We start from the raw sequence: 18,593 nt of genomic DNA, 5'->3' as shown, positions 1-18,593 counted from the left end.
TTGAAAGAGAGCATCCAGACTCACTGGGTGCTTTCTTTTGAAAAAGCGGCTTGCTTTTTCGAAAGTTCCGCGTGCAGTCTAGACGCTCTCTTTCGAAAGAGGCTCTTTCGAAAGAGGCTTGCAGTCTAGACATAGCCTCAATGACACACCCATCTTTTCCTCTTGGCACTTGTACTCGGGTGGTTACTCGGCTTTGCTCCTTTCTCTGCAACTCCTTGGACTGGAAGCAGCTTCTCCAGACTGTCTGTCTTCCAGTTGTCTGTCCCCGACTCTTCTTAGTGGGACGTACTTCAATCCTATGAGTTCTTCTGCATTGAGTGTTACCTTATTCCCTGGCAAAAAAGAGGACGGGTTAGGGAGTTTAGCAGGGAATATCATGAATTCTCATGAAATCTCATGAAGGCTGGTGATATTTAAAGACTTTTTCATCCCCTCCCCCCTTAAAGCCCCAGCTGGCTGGTAGATGCTAGAACACTATAAGGGTTTGTCTAAACTACACCTCTTTGTAGATGGGGATCTTTCCAAAATAAAACCCCTTTTCAAAAGATCCTATATTCCTCAAAAAATGAGATTTATGGGATCTTTTGAAAAAGAACTTTTCTTTTCGAAAGACCCTAAACTGCCGTTGTTTTTGAGAGCAGCTGCCATTATGCAAATGAAGAATGGGATATTTAAATCCAGCTTCATTTGTAATATCGATGTGCCTAATCTACATCCCTCTGTCAACAGAGGGGTGTAGTTTATACACACCCTAAATGTCGTACGACAGCAATAACGGCCAGAGAACCTCAGGGGTTTTTCCAGGAAAAAGAAAATGTTTCTAGCCTTCATGGTTGGAGCTTGAAGAAACGGAGGCTCAAAAAGGAAAGAAAAACCCACAACATTTATTCTCTCTCACACTCTCCTGTGTTGTCCACTCCACAGGGGGATGAGATGTTCTGACTTTATACCAAATATTTGGGGTTTTCTTTGTCTTGTACAGATGCCTCCTATCCTCCCTCCCCCAGTCTCCGGACTCAATTTTTCTCACTTTCTGTCTGTTTTTGTCTGTCTCTGCTCCTGACAGTTTCATTTCTGGCACCTGCCCGACTTTGGAAAATTCAGCAGCATGTAATGCGGGAAGAGTCAAACAGAAACTTATCTGTACTATGTCCTCTCCCCCACCTTCTGTTAATTATTCTTGGTTCTGAATTTCCAACACTCCGGTCATCTGAAGATGTGGGCCGTGCCCACGAAAGCTCATGATCCCATCAACCTGTTTTTTTAGTCTATAAAGTGCTACCAGATTATTTGTTGTTTTTTAAACAGAAACCAGTCGGCCCTTCGTGGCTCCCTCCCGTTTATTCTCCTCTCGTGGCCTCGGCTGGACCTTCATCCCCGAGGCACGGGGGCTCCACACAACCCTGACACCCTCTCAGCTGTGGTGGAAGCCCCGATCTTCGTGCTGTCCCTACCCCTGGTTTTTATAGGTTGCCAGGTGTCCGGTATTGTACAATCCTGTATTTGCGCGCTCTGTCCGGTTAAAAAAAAATCAGACAATACCAGACACGTGCAATGTGCAATGTGCAATGTGCAGTATTTTCTGATTTTTCCGGCTGCACACCGGCGTGGGCGGGGGAGCGGCTGGGAGACCCAGCTGGGAGGCGGGGCCGCGATTGCCACCGAGAGCCCTCAATGGGTTGAGTGTGAGGAAGAGGGGAAGTCACCTCCTCGCTCGTGTGTCGAGCACGAGTCTGCAAGTGCCTGGGTCAGTCCCGCTCCCTGCCAGCCAATTTGCTCCCCCTCCTCCCCCTTCGCAGCTGGCCGGTTCTCCCCCACTTCCCCTCCTGATCTTCCCCGGCTAGGCCCCCTGCATCCTCCCCCCCCCCCCCCCCCCAGCTCTGCTTCCCGCTGGCCTGTTCTTCTTCCTGATCTCCCGGCCAGTGCCACTGTACCCTCCCACCCCACGGCTAGCTCTGCTTCCCGGCCTCCCTTCCTCCTGGTGCCCCCACTGCACCCGTCAGCCCCCTGCTCCATCTCCCCCGACCAGCCCCATTGCTGCTTCTCCCCCATTAACTGTTTCCACCTCCCCCCCCCTTCCCAGCCAGCACTGCTCCCTTCCTGGCTGATCCCCCACCCCACCCCATGAGGCGTGTTCGGAGGTTTTTTTTTTTTGTAATGATTACCTGGTCACTCCTAGCAGTAATCCAGGTTCTCAGAGGTTGTGGGGGGGGGTTTTTTTTTTTTGGCTCAACTTTGGTTCCCCCCCCCCCCCCCCCAGTTTTTCCTTCAACAAAATTTTTTCCCAGTGTTTTATTTTTTTGGGGGGGGGTGTTGGGTAGTTTTCTTTCAGCCATTTGGCAACCCTACTTACAGAATGAAGATACAAACTCTCCCCCCTCTCCGCAAGCCAGGCTCCTACTTACCTTTGCTGCTCTGACCCAGCCCTTTCTGGTAGCCACTGTTTAACCCCACCCAGAGCAAGGTGCAGTGAGTCTCGTGCGCAAACTGAAAGCAAAATACGTACCAGGGCCGAATCCGCCTGTGACTTGACTCCTCCCTGGGGCGCGGGGCCCTCCAACAGTCTGGAGCGTGGGGGTGCTGAGGGCCGCTGAACCACACTGGAAATGAGCCCTTTGTGCAGAAGGGGATTAAGGATTTGGGGGCTTTGGGCCAGAGCAAGTGGGGGGTCCTGTGTAACCCCCCTGCTGCAGTCTCCTCCTGGAGGTCCTACTGGGGAAATGGTTTGGGGGTGCCGGGGTCTCTCCCAATGATGCCAGGCAGGCTGAGCGAAGTAACCCCCCCTGCCCAGCTCGAGAACATCTTGGGGCACCGGGAGCCCATTTCTCCAGGGATCCCCCAGTTTGCCGGGGCCCCGTCGGCCCAGTGGCTAATCTGCAACCGTCTGTCTACAATGGAAACCGCTTCAAGCCAGCGGGTGCGACAGCGTCCCCCAGCCACCAAGATCTTGTGGTGGCACCATTGAACCTTGTGAAATGTGTCGAGAGGGTCCCAGCAGGCTCCCCACAGCCCATGTGCACAGGGAGACACGATCTACCCCCCCCCCCCCCCCCCCCAAGGCTCCTGGCCTGATGGAAAATTCCTTCCTGACCCCTGCGAGGGTCTGTCCGTGTCACCACCTCTGGGCTCTGCCCCCGTTGGCCGCTTCCGGAGTCTTCCGAGTCACCTCCTGCCCTGTCCGACCCATGGCATCTCATTCCTCTCCCAGAGATAGGGAGAGAGAACCGGCGTCCTGACTCCCGGCCATTCCCTCGCGCCCCCAGACACCTCGCACCTCCTGGGGCTGCAGATAGAACCCAGGAGAGTTGCCTTCCAGCCCCCTGACTCTAGCCACTAGACCTCACTGCCATCCTAAAATAGGGTTAGAACCAAGAGTCGCACTCCCCTCCCAGAGCACTCCTGAAAATCAAGGGTGAGGATGATCGTTCCAAGGCTTCGTTTCTAACCACCCCTCACTCCCCTCCCAGAGCACCTCTGAAAATCAAGGATGAGGATGCTCGTTCCAAGGCTTCGTTTCTAACCACCCCTCACTCCCCTCCCAGAGCACCTCTGAAAATCAAGGGTGAGGATGCTCGTTCCAAGGCTTCGTTTCGAACCACCCCTCACTCCCCCCCCCTCCAAGCCATCGCCCGAGCTCTGAGCAAGGCCTGGCTCTGAGGGGATTGTGTCTCCGTGTTCCCCTTGGACACAGCAGTGCAGGCACTGAGGGCGTGAAAAGTGCCGGCCTTCACACTTGGGTCTCCACAGCCAGGCACCAGGCCGATGGGGACAGATCTCTCACCCCACGGCGCTTTCTTGTTTGCAGTGGCCGTGTCTCGAGACCGTAAACCTCTTCTTGTGCTTTCCTGCCCTGACGGCTGGGTTGGGTACGGAGAGAAATGCTGCTATTTCTCCAAGGATGTATGGAACTGGGACTCCAACGGGAGCCACTGCTCTGCCTTGGGCGCCTCGCTGGCTGGGGTTGACTCCCTGCAGGAGCTGGTGAGGGTTTGCTGGCAAATGTGAAAAAAATGGTTTTGCAACTGTGAGGGGAAGGGCTGGGCTGGGGAGAAGGCGCAGAGGCGAGAGGGCTCCTGGCCGCGTGTCCGAGGGGCAGGACACAACAAGGGAGGGGGCAAGGTCTGTGCATTTGAAGGCTTCTTTGAATCTTTATTGGGCCTTGTTTCTGCTGCCCCTGGAGGGGGTTTAACCCTGGATGTGACTTGGCCAGGCAGCCCAGGGGAGCCAGGAGGACATGAGGGCCCAGAGAGGCAATTGCACGCTAAGGAGGTAGGTGGCTGCTAGGGTCACAAGAGGGGAGGTCCCTGCAGTGCCGTGTCTGGGCAGGAGGGGGCGCCCCAGATGGGAGGACGGGCAGCGCAGAGTCAAATCGAATCCGTTTGAACCAAAATGTTCAGAGCCCCCAAATCATGGCAGGAGATTGCGGGGGAGGAGGGGTTTGCAAAATGCACAAGTTGGTGACATGGCTCGATTTGGAAAATGTTTCAGTGTCACCAAATCGGCATTTTCCGCGGGGGACAAAAAGCCCATTTTGTGGGCAGAACTTTCAATGGACCAACCTCTGGGCTGTTCCGAGCTTCTCCCCTTTCCCTATGGAGTTTCTCTCCGCTGCTCCCACGGTTCCCTGGAGCCTGCGGGGGGAGGTTTAGCAGAGCTGCATCGTTGGGGGATGGGCCCCCTGGAAGCCTCCTTTAGCCGGGCTGTGCCGGCGCGGAAATGCCGAGCTCAGGGGTCGTCAAACTCACAAGCCAAGCATGGCTCAGTTGGGAGCCAGATGGGCACTTTTGAAGCTCAAGTCCAGCCCTGCCCTCCTGGCTCCCCCACGGCAGGGAGCTGGCACGGGTGCAGCAGCAGGCCTGGGCAAAACACCCTCCAGGTCCTTCCGGCAGACTCCCCTGCTTGCCCCGTCCCGCAGGTGTATGAGGGGCTCAGGGTGGGTGTGGGGGAGAATGCAGGAGCGTTATGACGCTGTAGCCAGATGGGGGCTGAGCCCCAGTTGGGGCCTTGTTGTATAAATCAACTAACATGACGTCCCACACAAAGGTTTCAATGTTGTCTTTATTCGTGGCAGGGGTGGGGAAACTTTTTTGGGCAGGGGTGTAGCAGGTATCAGCAACTTCCACTGAGGTTTAATTAATAATAATTAGATGCAAAATTAGGTTTTAATATCCTCAGTGTAACAGGGGGAGCCACTGAGTTTGGGTGAAGGAGGCAGTTGTAACTTGTGGCACAGGCCTGGGGTACAGGAGTTGAGGTTGTGACCTAGGGCAGGAGGGGACTGTGATCTGGGGCCGGGGATTCAGGGAACAGCAAAGCCTGGGAGGGGCTCAGGAGTGGGGTGGAGGGTTTGGATTATGAGGGGTAGGAGGATAGATGGGTGTGGGGAGGGAGGGGCTCGGGTGCCAGAGGCAGGCTCTGGCCAGGACACTTACCAGCCAGACTCCCGGCCAGCAACCCGGCATGTTTCTCGGGAGCCTGCCCTGCCCCCACACGGGCTATGGGGCCATGTGCTCTGTGAGTGAGAGCTTGAGGGGAGGGGGGATTGGTGCTTTGTGTGCTGCCTGTTCTTGAAACAGGCAGCTCCCATGGGCTAGAAACTGGCCAATAGGATTGGGCTGGGGGCGGGAACAGCTAGGAAGCACCACTCCTCTCTCCCCTGGTACTGATGGGTTGGGTGGGGCACTGGGTTTACTTTTGTTCAGTGGCCACTGAAACCACAGACGTCAACAGTGCAGATCAACATCAGTCGGGGATCTCGCCCTTTAGACTCCGGAGCTGCTGTGGTTGATGCACCCAGCCAGGGATCGGCAGCTGTGTGAGCCTATAACACACGCCAGAGGTTTCAGAGACGTTGGGCTCTTTGCTCTTCCCAGTGGTCATGGCGCAGTCTATAGCGGGAAGGCGTCTTTCTGGCAGAGACATTTCAATTTTCTGGTGCAGGTGTCAAAACCAACCTTACTCCCTTGTAGCACTCCACAGTTGTTCTCTGGAGCCTCACCCTGCCTTGGGAACCTGCCGGATGAAGGAGACAGTTGCTGTCACTTTGGTTTGAGTAAGGAGCCTGTCACAGCTCTTCCCTTCAGACTTTTTTCCTTTTCCGATACAGGGGTCATGACCTCAATACACCCCACCTAGGAATATTAACCTGTGCAACCAATCCAAATAGACAACTAGTGGGGGCCAGTAGATCACGGCCCTCTGTACAGGCAGAAAAACACCCCAGCGCGAGGTTAAATCCAGACACATTCTAGCCCTGCCTGCCCCCTGTACAGGACCTTTTATTCCCCCCCAGGTCAGGATGGGTCTGTGTGAGTTTGGAAGGCAGGATCCCTCTGCCCCACGTGCAAATGGCCTCAGCTTGTCCAGATCTGAACCCTAGGGTTGTAGAACTGGAAGGGACTTTGAGACGACACCTGATCCCCCCGCCCCTGAGACAAGCAAAACAGAACATCTAGACGGGCTGAGGAGAACGAGAGGTCGGCTCCCGTCCTCCTGTAGCCTTCCCGATCCCATTAGGTGACCTCCAGATCAAGCCCCAGAGGTGACCTCAATGGCCGGGAGCCTCTCCCCTGCTAAACTAGCTTCTCTGGGCAGGGGCGGCCTTTTGTCAGAGCGAGTAGAGTTCAGTGGCCAGGACTCCAGTGAGTCTGTGTCGCCTCCCTTGGGAATCCAGGGCAGCCTGGAGAGAGATGCCCAGCGAAGACGACGACTAGTCCCTGTTCCCCCCGCCACCTCTTGAGGCCCTGAGATGCTGGTATGGGGCACCCTGCAAGCCTTGACCCAGCACATGACACAGCAAAGCATCTTCCATGCATGCAATGGTAACACTCAGGAGACACTCACAGTTTTTTATCGACAGGGGCACCATCCAGCCAGGTCCACTTCTTTTGGGAAGAGTTGAATAGTGATCCAATCCAAACAGAATCTGCCCCTGACAGGGCTGGATGTAGGTTACCCTGCAACAAAAGGGCTGCGTGAAGGTTTGCCTTTCGACGTCTTTTACTTCTGTCCCAGTGTTCACAGCACACAGTGTTAGACAGACCCTGAGATGCACAAATGCAGAAACCCCTCCCAGCAATAATCCAGCACCACACGCTGTGCTGGAGAAAGTTATTTATTAGTTCCCATAATAGAAGAACTAGAGGACACCAAATGAAATTAATGGGGAGCAGGTTTAAAACTAATAAAAGAAAGTTCTTCTTCACACCGCGTGTAGTCAACCTGTGGAACTCCTTGCCAGAGGAGGCTGTGAAGGCTAGGACTAGAACAGAGTTTAAAGAGAAGCTAGATAATTTCATGGAGGTTAGGTCCATAAAAGGCTGTTAGCCAGGGGATAAAATGGTGTCCCTGGCCTCTGTTTGTCAGAGGCTGGAGAGAGATGGCAGGAGACAAATCGCTTGATCATTGTCTTCGGTCCACCCTCTCTGGGGCACCTGGTGCTGGCCACTGTCGGCAGACAGGATACTGGGCTAGATGGACCTTTGGTCTGACCCAGTACGGCCGTTCTTATGTTCTTACAACTTCCGAGTCACAGTTTCCCCTTTGTCTAGTGGGGCTGCCCCTCTCCCCTAAAACAGGTTTCAGGCCTCCCTCACCTTGCCCCCGAACCTGCACTCCAACCCTCATCTTCCTTCATTTAAAAAAATATAATTCTGGAAATGAAGCATGTATCCCCTCTCCCCGCTTTACATGAGTTACAGATGTGAGCAATGCCCGGTACGTCTGCTCGAGTCGTATCAAATAAATAATAATTCTGGTCACTTGCATGTCAGTGTCACTAATGAGAATGTGAGAATCTTCACTCTCTGAGCTGCTGGCTTGTGAACAAAATGTCTGTAACTCACTGCTGGGGCTGGAGGCACTTGGGGCCCGAAGGCAGGGGGAAAAACGAGGGCCAAGCTTCGGGGGCAGGAAGAAGAGACCTGGGGCAGGGCGGAGAAGGAGGAGGCATGAACCCACCCCAGAAAAAAGAAAGCCAGTGCCTGTGGTTACCGTTCCAAGTGAGCAGTAGCCAGGGTGACCATCTGGCCTGGTTTTACCGGACTGCCCCGTATTTAAGGCATCCTCACTTTTTTTTTTTTAAAGGGAGCAAAATTTCCCGTTGTTGCAGGCTCCCTGCTGGTGCTTGAGTTTCCCGGTCAGCACAACTGCAGCAGCTTATTTGTGGCTAGTGGCAAGGCAGACGCCAGCAGGTGGGGTGTGGAGTCAGGCAGGGTGCAGCAGGAGAGCCATAGAAAGAAACCAGGGAGAAAAGCCGCCCTGCTCTGGGCACAGTAAAGTAGGGGGACGTCTGCCTGACTTTCCAGAGCCTAAGGCTGAAGCCTGGACTGCGATTAGCTTTTGAATCCCTGTCAATTACCTGCCCCTCATTGCCTGGATGCTCAGGAGAGATTCCAGAGCTGCCTTGCTGATCAGCAGAGCCCCCACCGCTGGGTTTGTGTTCCCACTGGTGGTGCACATTGGTACAAGCCTCGGTGCATATAATAAAATTTATTCCACACATGGATGGGAATGATACTCTCATGGATGGAAAAGATTGGAGGAAACATTGGTCTGGACCCCAAAGTAGCTTGCGACCCCAATTTAATGGGGTTACTGGCACCAACATTAGACTCACACAGTTTGAGGTGAAGCTAAACCCGAAGTCTCCTAACCCCACAAAAGGGCTTCAGCCCAGGGTGGGGGGTTTGGGCCCCAGCTCCACCCCCACTGACCACCTGGGGCCATGGAGTAATTTTCAGTGTCACAAGGGGGTTGCGGGGCAATGGAGTTTGGGGTCCCCTGTATAGAGGCGTGTGGCAGAGAACAGAGACACGAGGAACGGCTCTCGCTGTGCCCGACAGACAATGCACGGTACCATGTGTTCCTGATCCCGGATCACCAGCAATTGAGATCCCCTCCTTGCGCAGTCCTCACGGCTCTCGTTCCAACTCTTAGGCTCTTTCGACAGCCAGTAGCACTTGTCCCCGTGCAGCCACCAGTCCCTGGGGCAGAGTTTGCACCCGGCGCCCCCTGCAGGGGTGAGAAGAGGCAAAGGGCGTTAATGCTTCCGGCGCTTCCCAACACAGAGGGATTCTTTCCCTCCTCTCTACTGCGGAGCCAGAGCCATCGCCCAGAACTCGACGTGGCAGCCTTTCCTGTGGCCGGCTGCTGTCCCCTCCCGCCTCCTCTGAGCTGAGGGCAGCTGGCAAACCCACCCTCCTCCCAGCTCCCTGAGCTCAAGTGGGGCTGCCTCAAAACCAAGGGGGCTGCTGAAATCCTCCAGCCTGGTTGCTGCCGGATAGGATGGGCGAAGGGAGGGGAAGTTGCATCCCCTGGGGAGGAGGCCAATGCTACAGCCACGCACGGTCCCCAAGGGGAACTAAACCCCCATCTGTCCGCACTAAGTTGAAAGTGTTGGGGTTTGTAGACCCCAGACCCTTAGGGTGTCGGTAGTGTGGCCGATGCGTCACATCTCAGAGGCAAACACTATAGTCTGGCCAGGGAGGCGCTGACCCTGGAGGGGGCCAATAGCCATTCAGGCCTACGGCTCAGAGAAAGGGCGTTCGGCTCAGCCCGGCAGGAAGGGGAAGGCGGCAGATCCCTGAGGTGCGGAGCTTCATGCAGGGAGAGTCGCAGGCGTCCACTCATGTGGCAATGGGGGGAAAAATAGCCTTTGTGCATCAACCACCAGCACTTGTGGCCCAAAGGGAGGGGGCAGTGCGAGGGCCATAGGAAGAAACCAGGGGGGAGCATTGCACCACCCTGCGTGCCCTCAAGAAGTGGGGAGTCTGCCAGACTTTCCAGAGCCTGAGGCTGAAGCCCCAACAGATGTGAGGAGCTGACGGCACTTGGAGCTTCAGCTACTGGAGATTCAAACACCAAACAGCTCCTCTCTCTGCCCTCCTACCCCGCGCTGTGGGGCTGGAGCCCCGAGCACCAGCGGCTCCCCCCACACACTGCAGGGCTGAGGCCCTGAGTGCCGGCAGCCCCCCGTGGCCTAAAGCCCGAGAGCCAGCAGCCCCCACCTGTCCAATATTGGGTTAGGGAAATATGGTCACCCCAGCAATAGTGGATTCTGAGGGCCGTCAGGTTAGGAGTCGATCTTCAGGAGGGGGCTGGGGGCAAAGGGCTGGGCTGGAGAGGGATCAGCAGAGGGTGCTCAGGACCACCCGCAGACACACCAGCACACATGGTGACCGAGGGGCACCTGAAATTTAGTATGCCCTGACCGTAAGGACAGCCCTGAGCCCTGGTAAGTCCCGGCATCAACTTCCTTGAGACCTGAATGCAGACGGGGGAGATTTCCTACACGCGGGTCACACACAGCAGTGCCCAGCGAGTGGTGAGTCGGACACACAGTGCCCCGTGGAGATGCAGATGGGTTTGCCCCACAATGAGCTGAGGTTACCTGTTGAGTTTATCTGGGCTGGATCACACACGCTCTGCTTCAGACGAGAAACCAAGTCCTCCAGGTTGGCGTTGTGTGCTCTTCCGCTACTGGTGCTCGGTGTGACACCATCGCCCGTCTGGGCTGATCCCTCTGCCTCTTTACTCGGGGAGCCCTGAAAAGCTTCAGAACAGAATTTGTGTGGGAAGGGTTGTCACTGCTCGGGGCATGTGGGGCACCAATGGGTAAGTGACTCCGGCCTGGGCGGCAGCTGGACATCCACTGACGTAGTGAAAGGGTCGCGACAACCCCACTGTGGTGATTTCTGTGCAAATCTCCGCTGGGACGTGCTTAGTTCAAAACAGAAGAGGCAGAAGTCGATAAGGCTCAATTCACGATTACACCAACCTATACTAAATGGACCGTAGCACCTTCCATTCCCAAATAAGGGGGCCCACCCAAAGTGGACCAAGTCAATTTTCAGAGGGGTAGCCAAGTTAGTCTGAATCTGCAAAAGCGCCGAGGAGTCCTGTGGCACCTTAGGCTATGTCTAGACTGCAGGCTTCTTTCGAAAGAGCCTCTTTCGAAAGAGAGCGTCTAGACTGCACGGAGAAATTTCGAAAAAGCGGCTTGCTTTTTCGAAAGAAAGCATCCAGTGAGTCTGGATGCTCTCTTTCGAAGACGCCCTATTTACATTGAAGAACGCCTTCTTTCGAAAGAGGAACTTTCGAAAGAAGGCGTTCTTCCTCGTAAATTGAGGTTTACCGCCATCGAAAGAAAAGCCGCGTTCTTTCGAATTAATTTCGAAAGAACGCGGCTTGAGTCTGGACGCAGGGGAAGTATTTTCGAAAAAAGGCTACTTTTTTCGAAAAAAACCCCTGAGTCTGGACACAGCCTTATAGACTAACAGATTTATTGGAGCATAAGCTTTCATAAGCAAAGACCCATCTGATGAAGTGGGTCTTTGCCCATGAAAGCTTATGCTCCAATCAATCTGTTAGGATATCTCTAGACTACACCTCTCCATCGACAGAGAGGTGTAGTCTAGCCATTAGTCTATAAGGTGCCACAGATCTCCTCGTCGCTTTTGCAAAGTCTATTTTGTTACTGTCCAGAGCAAATCGAACGGAGCTCAACTGACCTTAGCTATGCTGAGTCTGAAAGCGTTCACATGGCAATGAGAATGAAAATATAAACATCCCCTTTTGACTAAGGAAGAGGGTTCAATGGTGACTCAGACGCAATGGGCTTTGTTTCCTCCATTTACCACAGGCTTCAGTGTCCTCTGTGAAAAACTGAGATGGTGACAGCCACACTGTCATACAGAAGTGGAAAGAATTACAGAGCCTTAATAATGAGGAACACAATGTCAGTCTTCATCTGTAACTCATACACCTTCTGGGTGGGGTTCACTGTCCCATGTAGGTCACTTACAGTGAGGCCACATCTATATGTGCCAAAGATCAATCTTTTGCTGTTCGTTTTAGTGGGTCTAGTAAAGACCCTCTAAATGGAATGCTGATGGTGCCCCCATCAGCTCCAGTTCTCCTTGATGTGTGAGGCGTTAGAGAAGCCGACTGGAGATTTGCTTCTGTCAAACCTCCTGCTGTAGAGACAGCACCAAGCTCTGCTTAATGTACATCGACTTCAGCTACATTATTTACATAGCTGGAGTTGCCTATCTTAAGCCAACCATCCGGATGTAATATAGAACTGGCCAAAGAGTGGGTGAGCTCTACAGCCTTAGCTGAGAATCAGCTGGCTTTTAGCTCAAGCTGGAGAGACCCAAGCACTAAGCTCCACAGGTCTCTGGTTCAATTCCATCTGTCAGCACAAAGAGCTTTTATCCAGGGTTAGAAACTGCACTAGTTGAAGAAGCCCAAACTCCCTAGTGTGGATACAGCGAGGCTGGTATCAAAGTGCATAGCTTGCCCCTGAAAATTTGCAGGAGGCTGAGTAAGAACAGGATATGAGAGTGTTCTCATTTTTCTTTTGGCCACTCTGCAAGTTTTCAGAAGTTGCAACATGAAAAAGAAATAAAAAAGGGAAGAGAAAAAACAACATCAATCTTCAACAACTTTGGGCTTTATTTGAGACTGATTGGAAAAAAGAAAGAAAAAAAGTTAGAGTAAAGATGGAAAAAAACCCACGATAAACATGAAAAATGACAAAAGTCAGAAAAAATCATCAGAAAAAACCCAACAAATGAAAACAGAATAAATAAAAAAGGATACAAAGGGGGAAGAGAGGGAAAAACTGAACTGCCCCAAAATGGAGAGAAAAAAAGGCTACTTTCATCAAAAACCTTTTGGCTGTGTCTAGACTGGCCACTTTTTCTGGAAAAACAGCCGCTTTTCCGGAAAAACTTGTCAGCTGTCTACACTGGCTGCTTGAATTTCCACAAGAACACTGACGATCTCATGTAAGATTGTCAGTGCTTTTGCGGAAATACTATGCTGCTCCCGTTCGGACAAAAGTCTTTTTCCGAAAAGCTTTTGCGCAAAAGGGCCAGTGTAAACAGCAGAGATTTGTTTTGCACAAAAAAGCCCCGATCGTGAAAATGGCGATCAAGGCTTTTTTGCGGAAAAGTGCATCTAGATTGGCCACGGACGCTTTTCCGCGGAAAAGCGCTTTTGTGGAAAAGCGTCCGTGCCAATCTAGACGTGCTTTTCCGAAAATGCTTTTAACGGAAAACGTTTCCGTTAAAAGCATTTCCGGAAAATCATGCCAGTGTAGACGTAGCCTTTTAGAAAAAGGAAATAACTGTGTCTGAATAAAGTCCATTTTAAATTAAAAAAAAAACTGATCTGCTTTGGAAAAAGCTTTCTTCTTTATAGCAGACCACGCGTGTTTCATGGATCAAGCCCACAATGTTCCTGGTTGAGTAACACTTTGCTCTGCTCTTGGGGATGAGGGAGTCTCATGCACTTTAACTGGCAGACATTACAGCTGAACAACGTATTCGTTGAACTCAGGCCTGCCAACGGCAGAGGGTTGGAGGGCAGATGCCTTGGGGCCCAGCGATTCAAAAAGGCCCAGCGCTCCTGTACCAATGGTGCCCCCAGCCCTTTAAATCACCACCAGAGCCCTGCACAGTGCGCTCCAGGCAACTCTTAGGGCTGTCTGGAGAGGAGATGGTGCCTCACAGCTTGCTCCAGGCACTGCTGGCAGGCGGCAGGGAGCACTATGGTCTGAGTGGCCTGAGAGTCGGCTGCCCTTGGCCACGCCCTTTCCACCTGAAGCCCCGCCCCTTAAAGGAGCACAGAGCCAGAGCCCCTTCCTACCTTGCCCAGTGTAGCTGTTGACTCTGCTATTTGTGTTACGGTAGCACTAAGTGTCTGGCTGGGGACTGGCCTGTCGGTCCCTTGTGTTGCTGCTGAATGGAATAAAAGAGGAAGCCAGCTCTGTGGGTGACCCACTGCATCACGCACCCGCTCATTGCATCTACCCAACCCCCTCCCCCCGTTACCCTAACATGAGGGGCTTTGAGGGAACAAGCCGACACGCCTTTACGCAGATAAGTAGCCCCAAGGATGGCAGCGTGGGGCACTGGGCCTGCGGGAGCCTCACGCAGCGGAATAAACGTCTGAGCCACTTACCCCAAACACCGAGCCCGGCGACCGTCACCAGCAGGAGGAGGAGCCCGGCACATCCCGCCTTCAGCGCTAACCCGTGCCAGGGCGGGCAGGGCGGGGAGTCTAGGAGATGGGATTCAGTGTGAGGAAATGGGAGGTTGCCTGGTTGTTGTGTCTTCTGAGAGCTCGCTCTGAGGTGACGCCCCTGGCTCACATGGTGCTTATACAGCCCCACTGATTGCATTTTCAATTGCCCATGTAGTCAGGGCCAGACCAAGCCATTCCGGCGCCCTGGGCAGACAGGTTAATTGCACCCCGGTTTGGGGCAGGGCACATGCGTGACCCTGCCCCGGCGCCGGCACATGGGAGAGGGCGCATTCACGGCCCCACCCCTGCCCGGCGCGTGGGGGAGGGCACGCGGAGCTGGCGGCAGCAGTACTCATGTGCCTGGCGCAGCCCAGCCCAGACTGGCTACTGCCACTGGCATGCAGCCCAGGGCTGCCCGGGGCAGACCAAGCCTGGACGTGCAGGGCCCCGCGGCAGTGGGGGGATGGGTGCAGCTAGCCAGCGCTGCGGGAGTTCCCCATCAGGTGCTCCCCAATGGTTGGCGCCCCGTGCAGCTCTCTGGCTAGCCCATGTCTTATTCCGGCCCTGCACGTAGTGTCAGTTAGGGTAGGTGTGCACTGCACGGCTATTTCAGGATACCAGAGAAATAGCTATCCTGGGTTCAAGGAATGCACCCATTATTTTGAAATATTTTTCGAAATAATGGACGCGCTATTTCACCATCCCTGTAAACCTTGTTGCATGAGGGATAAGGGGTGGCTTGAAACAGCACTTTTTAAAAAAAATTTGGTGCAATGTAGATGCGCCAAATTTTGAAATAGCCTATTTTGAAAAGAAATTTAAATAAGATACGCAATTTGCATAGCGTACATTGCACCCTTTATTTCGAGTTTAGGGTGCAGTGTAGATGCACCCTTACTCTGCATAGTGTCTTTATTACTCCCCAATCAATTCCACCCCAACCTGCTTCTTTTTTGCATCCATTTCTTATATCTCATCCAGTGTTATGTCTTATTAGTTTCCCTCCCCTACATGCACACCTATTTTACAGATGAAGAAACTGAGGTAGAGACAGATGAATGATAAAATTTATGCAGGCTCTTAAATGGCTTTGGAGTCTAAGGGTGCATCTACACAGCAGGGCTTAACTCAAAATTCGTCTACACAGCACTTATTTCGAAATGGAGCACTTTTCCTCTGACTTCCCTTATTCCTCATACAATGAGGGTTACAGGAGTTAGAGTAAGAAATCCTCCAGCTTGACAGTATTTTGACACTACATCGAAATAACTGCCTGCTGTGTAGACATGGACTAAGTTATTTTGGAATAACTCTAGTTATTTTGAAATAGTGTTGCAGTGTAGACATACCCTAAGTCCCAAAGACTTTCAAAGTGACTTAAGAGCTGAAGCCTTATTGTAGTTAATAGGACTTTGGATCCTAAGTCACTTTGAAATTGTGATGTATTGGCAGTTTTGAAAACTTTTCCTCACACAGGGAGTTTGTGGGGAACATGGGTCTAGTCTCATGTCCCACTCCAAGGTCTTAGGCACCAGACTGATTTTCATTTTGGAAACTACATCAAGCCGGCTAACTCCATAGTCAGGTTTTCCAAACCCAAACAGTAAAACTTGCCCCTTTCACCTAGATCGCTTCAATTTGCGACACAGGAAAATGCCACAGAACAGACAGAGACTGCCCATGAGAGAGAAACACAAACCTGCCAGCAGCCTGCTCATCAACTGGGCGAAGTTTTCAAAAGTGCCTAAGAGAGACGGGCATCTCAACCAATTAAAAATCAGTGAGACTTTGGTCTCTACAGGCCACATTTTTAAAGGAATTTAGAAGCCTTGTGGGATATTCAAAAGCAACTTTTGCTTTTAAGACCCAGTGAAATTAAAGGGCGATAAGAGTCTAGGTGCTTTAGAAAATCCCCATAGACAGCTAAATAGCTTTAAAAATCCAGCCCTATGCCCCTTCAGTCCTTCTGCTGCCCTGGACCCTTCCCAGATGCATGCAAAGGAAGCCCAGAACACATTGTTACAAGAATCGATTCTAATTTGCTGTGAAGCTGCCAATGCTGCTTCTATTGATGCGCTCCAAGATATTAAGCAGGGCCACCGGAGGCTATGCAGGTCCCAAGTTGGACTTGAAATGTCTCTCTAGATTCACTGGCACTTACACAGCTGGGATCCCAGCTAAAACCCTCCCAAAATTGGCAGCAAACTAGGCAACCCTCCCCCTGCATCCCCACTTACTGTGAGCATTAGAGGAAGGCGGTCCCCTGCCTTCAGCAAGAGTTAAATCAGCATAGATCACATCCCCAGCCATGGCATGTACTGGGGCAGGCAAGAACACCCAGCCAGTGGTGTTGTGCAAGGACAACGGTCTATTTATATGCGAACTAAGTCAGCCAGCGCACCCAGCATCAGGAAGTAGCGTCATTCAAGGGGCTGCTGAATTTCTTCCCTATTGCTGCTCTGTGGTCTTCCCTCATAAATTAACCTTGTTGGCTCAACATTCTCAACCTAGGGGTATTTTCAATGCTACAGACCCAGAAAAGTTTGAGGGATTGGGGCTGTGACAAGCCCACGAACATATTTGCAACTCATGCCTCATGCTGTGCTGGCGGAAGCAGCTCTGAATGGTCAAGAGGCAAAACACAGGTGCCACAATAGTTTTCATTGGGACCTGGCATTGTCAAGGGGCGGCCATCTTGAATCTAGACATGGCCTCCTACCTTTCCCCGCCACAGATGTGGGAGCCTTAGATTCTAGCTTGGGTGTGTATAGAGGGAATGGTTTGGTGAATTCCCCTTTCTGCATCCCATGGGGAGCTCTCCTGCTGCATTATGACTTTATTTAGGGTACAAATTTCTGGCCATAAGAGCCAGAAAGTTAAGGGACCAGGTTCCCAGGATGTCTCCAATTGGTAATAGATTCTCTCTGTGTATTAATTTCTGTGCCAGGAAAGATAATGGAACAAATAGCTAAGGAATCCATCAAATTGTAAAGATCAAATCATGTCAAACCAATCTGATAGCTTTCTTTGATAGGATAACAAGTCTTGTGAATAAGGGAAAAGCAGTAGACATGGGATACCTAGACTTTAGTAAGGCGTTTCATATGGTGTCACATGACCTTCTTATCAACAAATTAGGCAAATACAACCTAGATGGGACTACTATAAGGTGGGTGCATAACTGGCCAGATAACCACGCACAGGATAGTTATTAATGGTTCACAATCCTGCTGGAAGGGCATAACAAGTGGGGTTTCACAGGGATCTGTTTTGGAACCGGTTCTGTTCATTATCTTCATCAAGGATTTAGATACTGGCATAGAGAGGACGCTTATTAAGTTTGAAGATGATGCCAAGCTGGGAGGGGTGGCAAGATCTTTGGCGGATAGGGTCATAAGTCAAAATAATCTGGACAAACTGGAGAAATGGTCTGAAGAAAACAGGATGAAGTTTAATAAGACAAATGCTAACTGCTCCACTTGGGAAGGAAGAATCAGTTTCACACACACAGAATGGGAAGTGACTGTCTAGGAAGGTGTGCTGCAGAAAGGGATCTAGGGGTCAGAGTGGACCACAAGCTAAATAGGAATCAACAGTGTGATACTGTTGCAAGAAAAGCAAAAATGATTCTGGGCTGCATTACCAGGAGTGTTGTGAACAAGACACGAGAAGTCATTCTTCTGCTCTGGTCTGTGCTGATTAGGCCTCAATTGGAGTATTGTATCCGGTTCTGGGCCCCACATTTCAGGAAAGATGTGGAGAAATTGGAGACCGTCCAGAGAAGAGCAACGAGAATGATGAAAGGTCTAGAGAACATGAGATATGAGGGAAGACTAAAAGAATTGGGCTTGTTTAGTTTGAAAAGGAGAAGACTGAGAGGGGATATGATAGCGGTCTTCAAGTATCTAAAATGATGTTACAAGAGGGAGGGAGGAACATTATTCTTAATATCTGATGATAGGACAAGAAGCAATGGGCTTAAATTGCAGCAAGAGAGGTTTAGGTTGGACATTAGGAAAAAAATTCCTACCTATCAGGGTGTTTAAACACTGGAATAATTTGCCTGGAGAGGTTGTGGACTCTCCATCACTGAAGATGTTTAAGAGCAGGTTGGATAGACATCTATCAGGGATGATCTTGGTCTTGCTGTGAGGGCAGGGGACTGGACTTGATGACCTCTATTATTCTACCTTAATGGTCCCTATCACTATAGTATCTGAGTCTTTCACATTCTTTTTATTTTCTTCTCAAAGAGGGCCACACTATGAGCCCATTTCACAGATGGGGAACTGAGGCTAAATGAATCACCATAGCCAAGGGGGGGCCTTGACCCCAGCTATGTAACTTCTAAGCTCGTGCACTAACTCCTGGACTGCTTTCCTCAGAACAGCTTGAAATCCTCTTGATTCATTGTTAGCCAGTTTGTTGCAAAAACAGATGAACCTAAAATAGGAGCAGAATTTTTCAGCTATTGCTGCAAAGCCAGCCTCCTCCTCCAAACAGCAACTCCGCTATCTACCGGATATCTGTGGTTCTAACCTTCTCTGGTAAGGAGATAGAAC

At 51.6% G+C, this 18,593-nt stretch overlaps 1 protein-coding gene across 1 annotated transcript; it reads right to left on the bottom strand.

The window, feature by feature from the left end:
* Positions 1-3,893: 3,893 nt before the first annotated feature.
* Positions 3,894-16,392, bottom strand: LOC112544473 (killer cell lectin-like receptor subfamily B member 1B allele B). Its single transcript, XM_075914172.1, has 6 exons — positions 16,269-16,392; positions 13,969-14,067; positions 10,391-10,552; positions 8,858-9,012; positions 6,844-6,956; positions 3,894-6,012 (listed from the first exon to the last, which is right to left on the bottom strand). Exons 1-6 carry the CDS (start codon positions 16,339-16,341, stop codon positions 5,889-5,891), a joined length of 726 nt encoding a protein of 241 aa, XP_075770287.1. The 5' UTR covers positions 16,342-16,392; the 3' UTR covers positions 3,894-5,888.
* Between the last annotated feature and the right edge of the window lie 2,201 nt (positions 16,393-18,593).

The sequence above is a fragment of the Pelodiscus sinensis genome, chromosome 32 (genome assembly GCF_049634645.1).
Source record: "Pelodiscus sinensis isolate JC-2024 chromosome 32, ASM4963464v1, whole genome shotgun sequence".
NCBI lineage: Eukaryota > Metazoa > Chordata > Testudines > Trionychidae > Pelodiscus > Pelodiscus sinensis.
The sequence above is the reverse complement of the archived record's forward strand: the minus strand, read 5'-3'. Positions and strand labels throughout refer to the sequence as shown.

Coding starts and splice junctions, on each gene's coding strand:
- LOC112544473 (XM_075914172.1), bottom strand. CDS start 16,341: ATGGCTGGGGATGTGATCTATGCTGATTTAACTCTTGCTGAAGGCAGG. Junction 9,013..10,390: donor AGCCCAGATAAACTCAACAG/GTAACCTCAGCT, acceptor TCACCCCTGCAG/GGGGCGCCGGGTGCAAACTC. Junction 6,013..6,843: donor GCCCCTGTCGATAAAAAACT/GTGAGTGTCTCC, acceptor TTCATCCGGCAG/GTTCCCAAGGCAGGGTGAGG.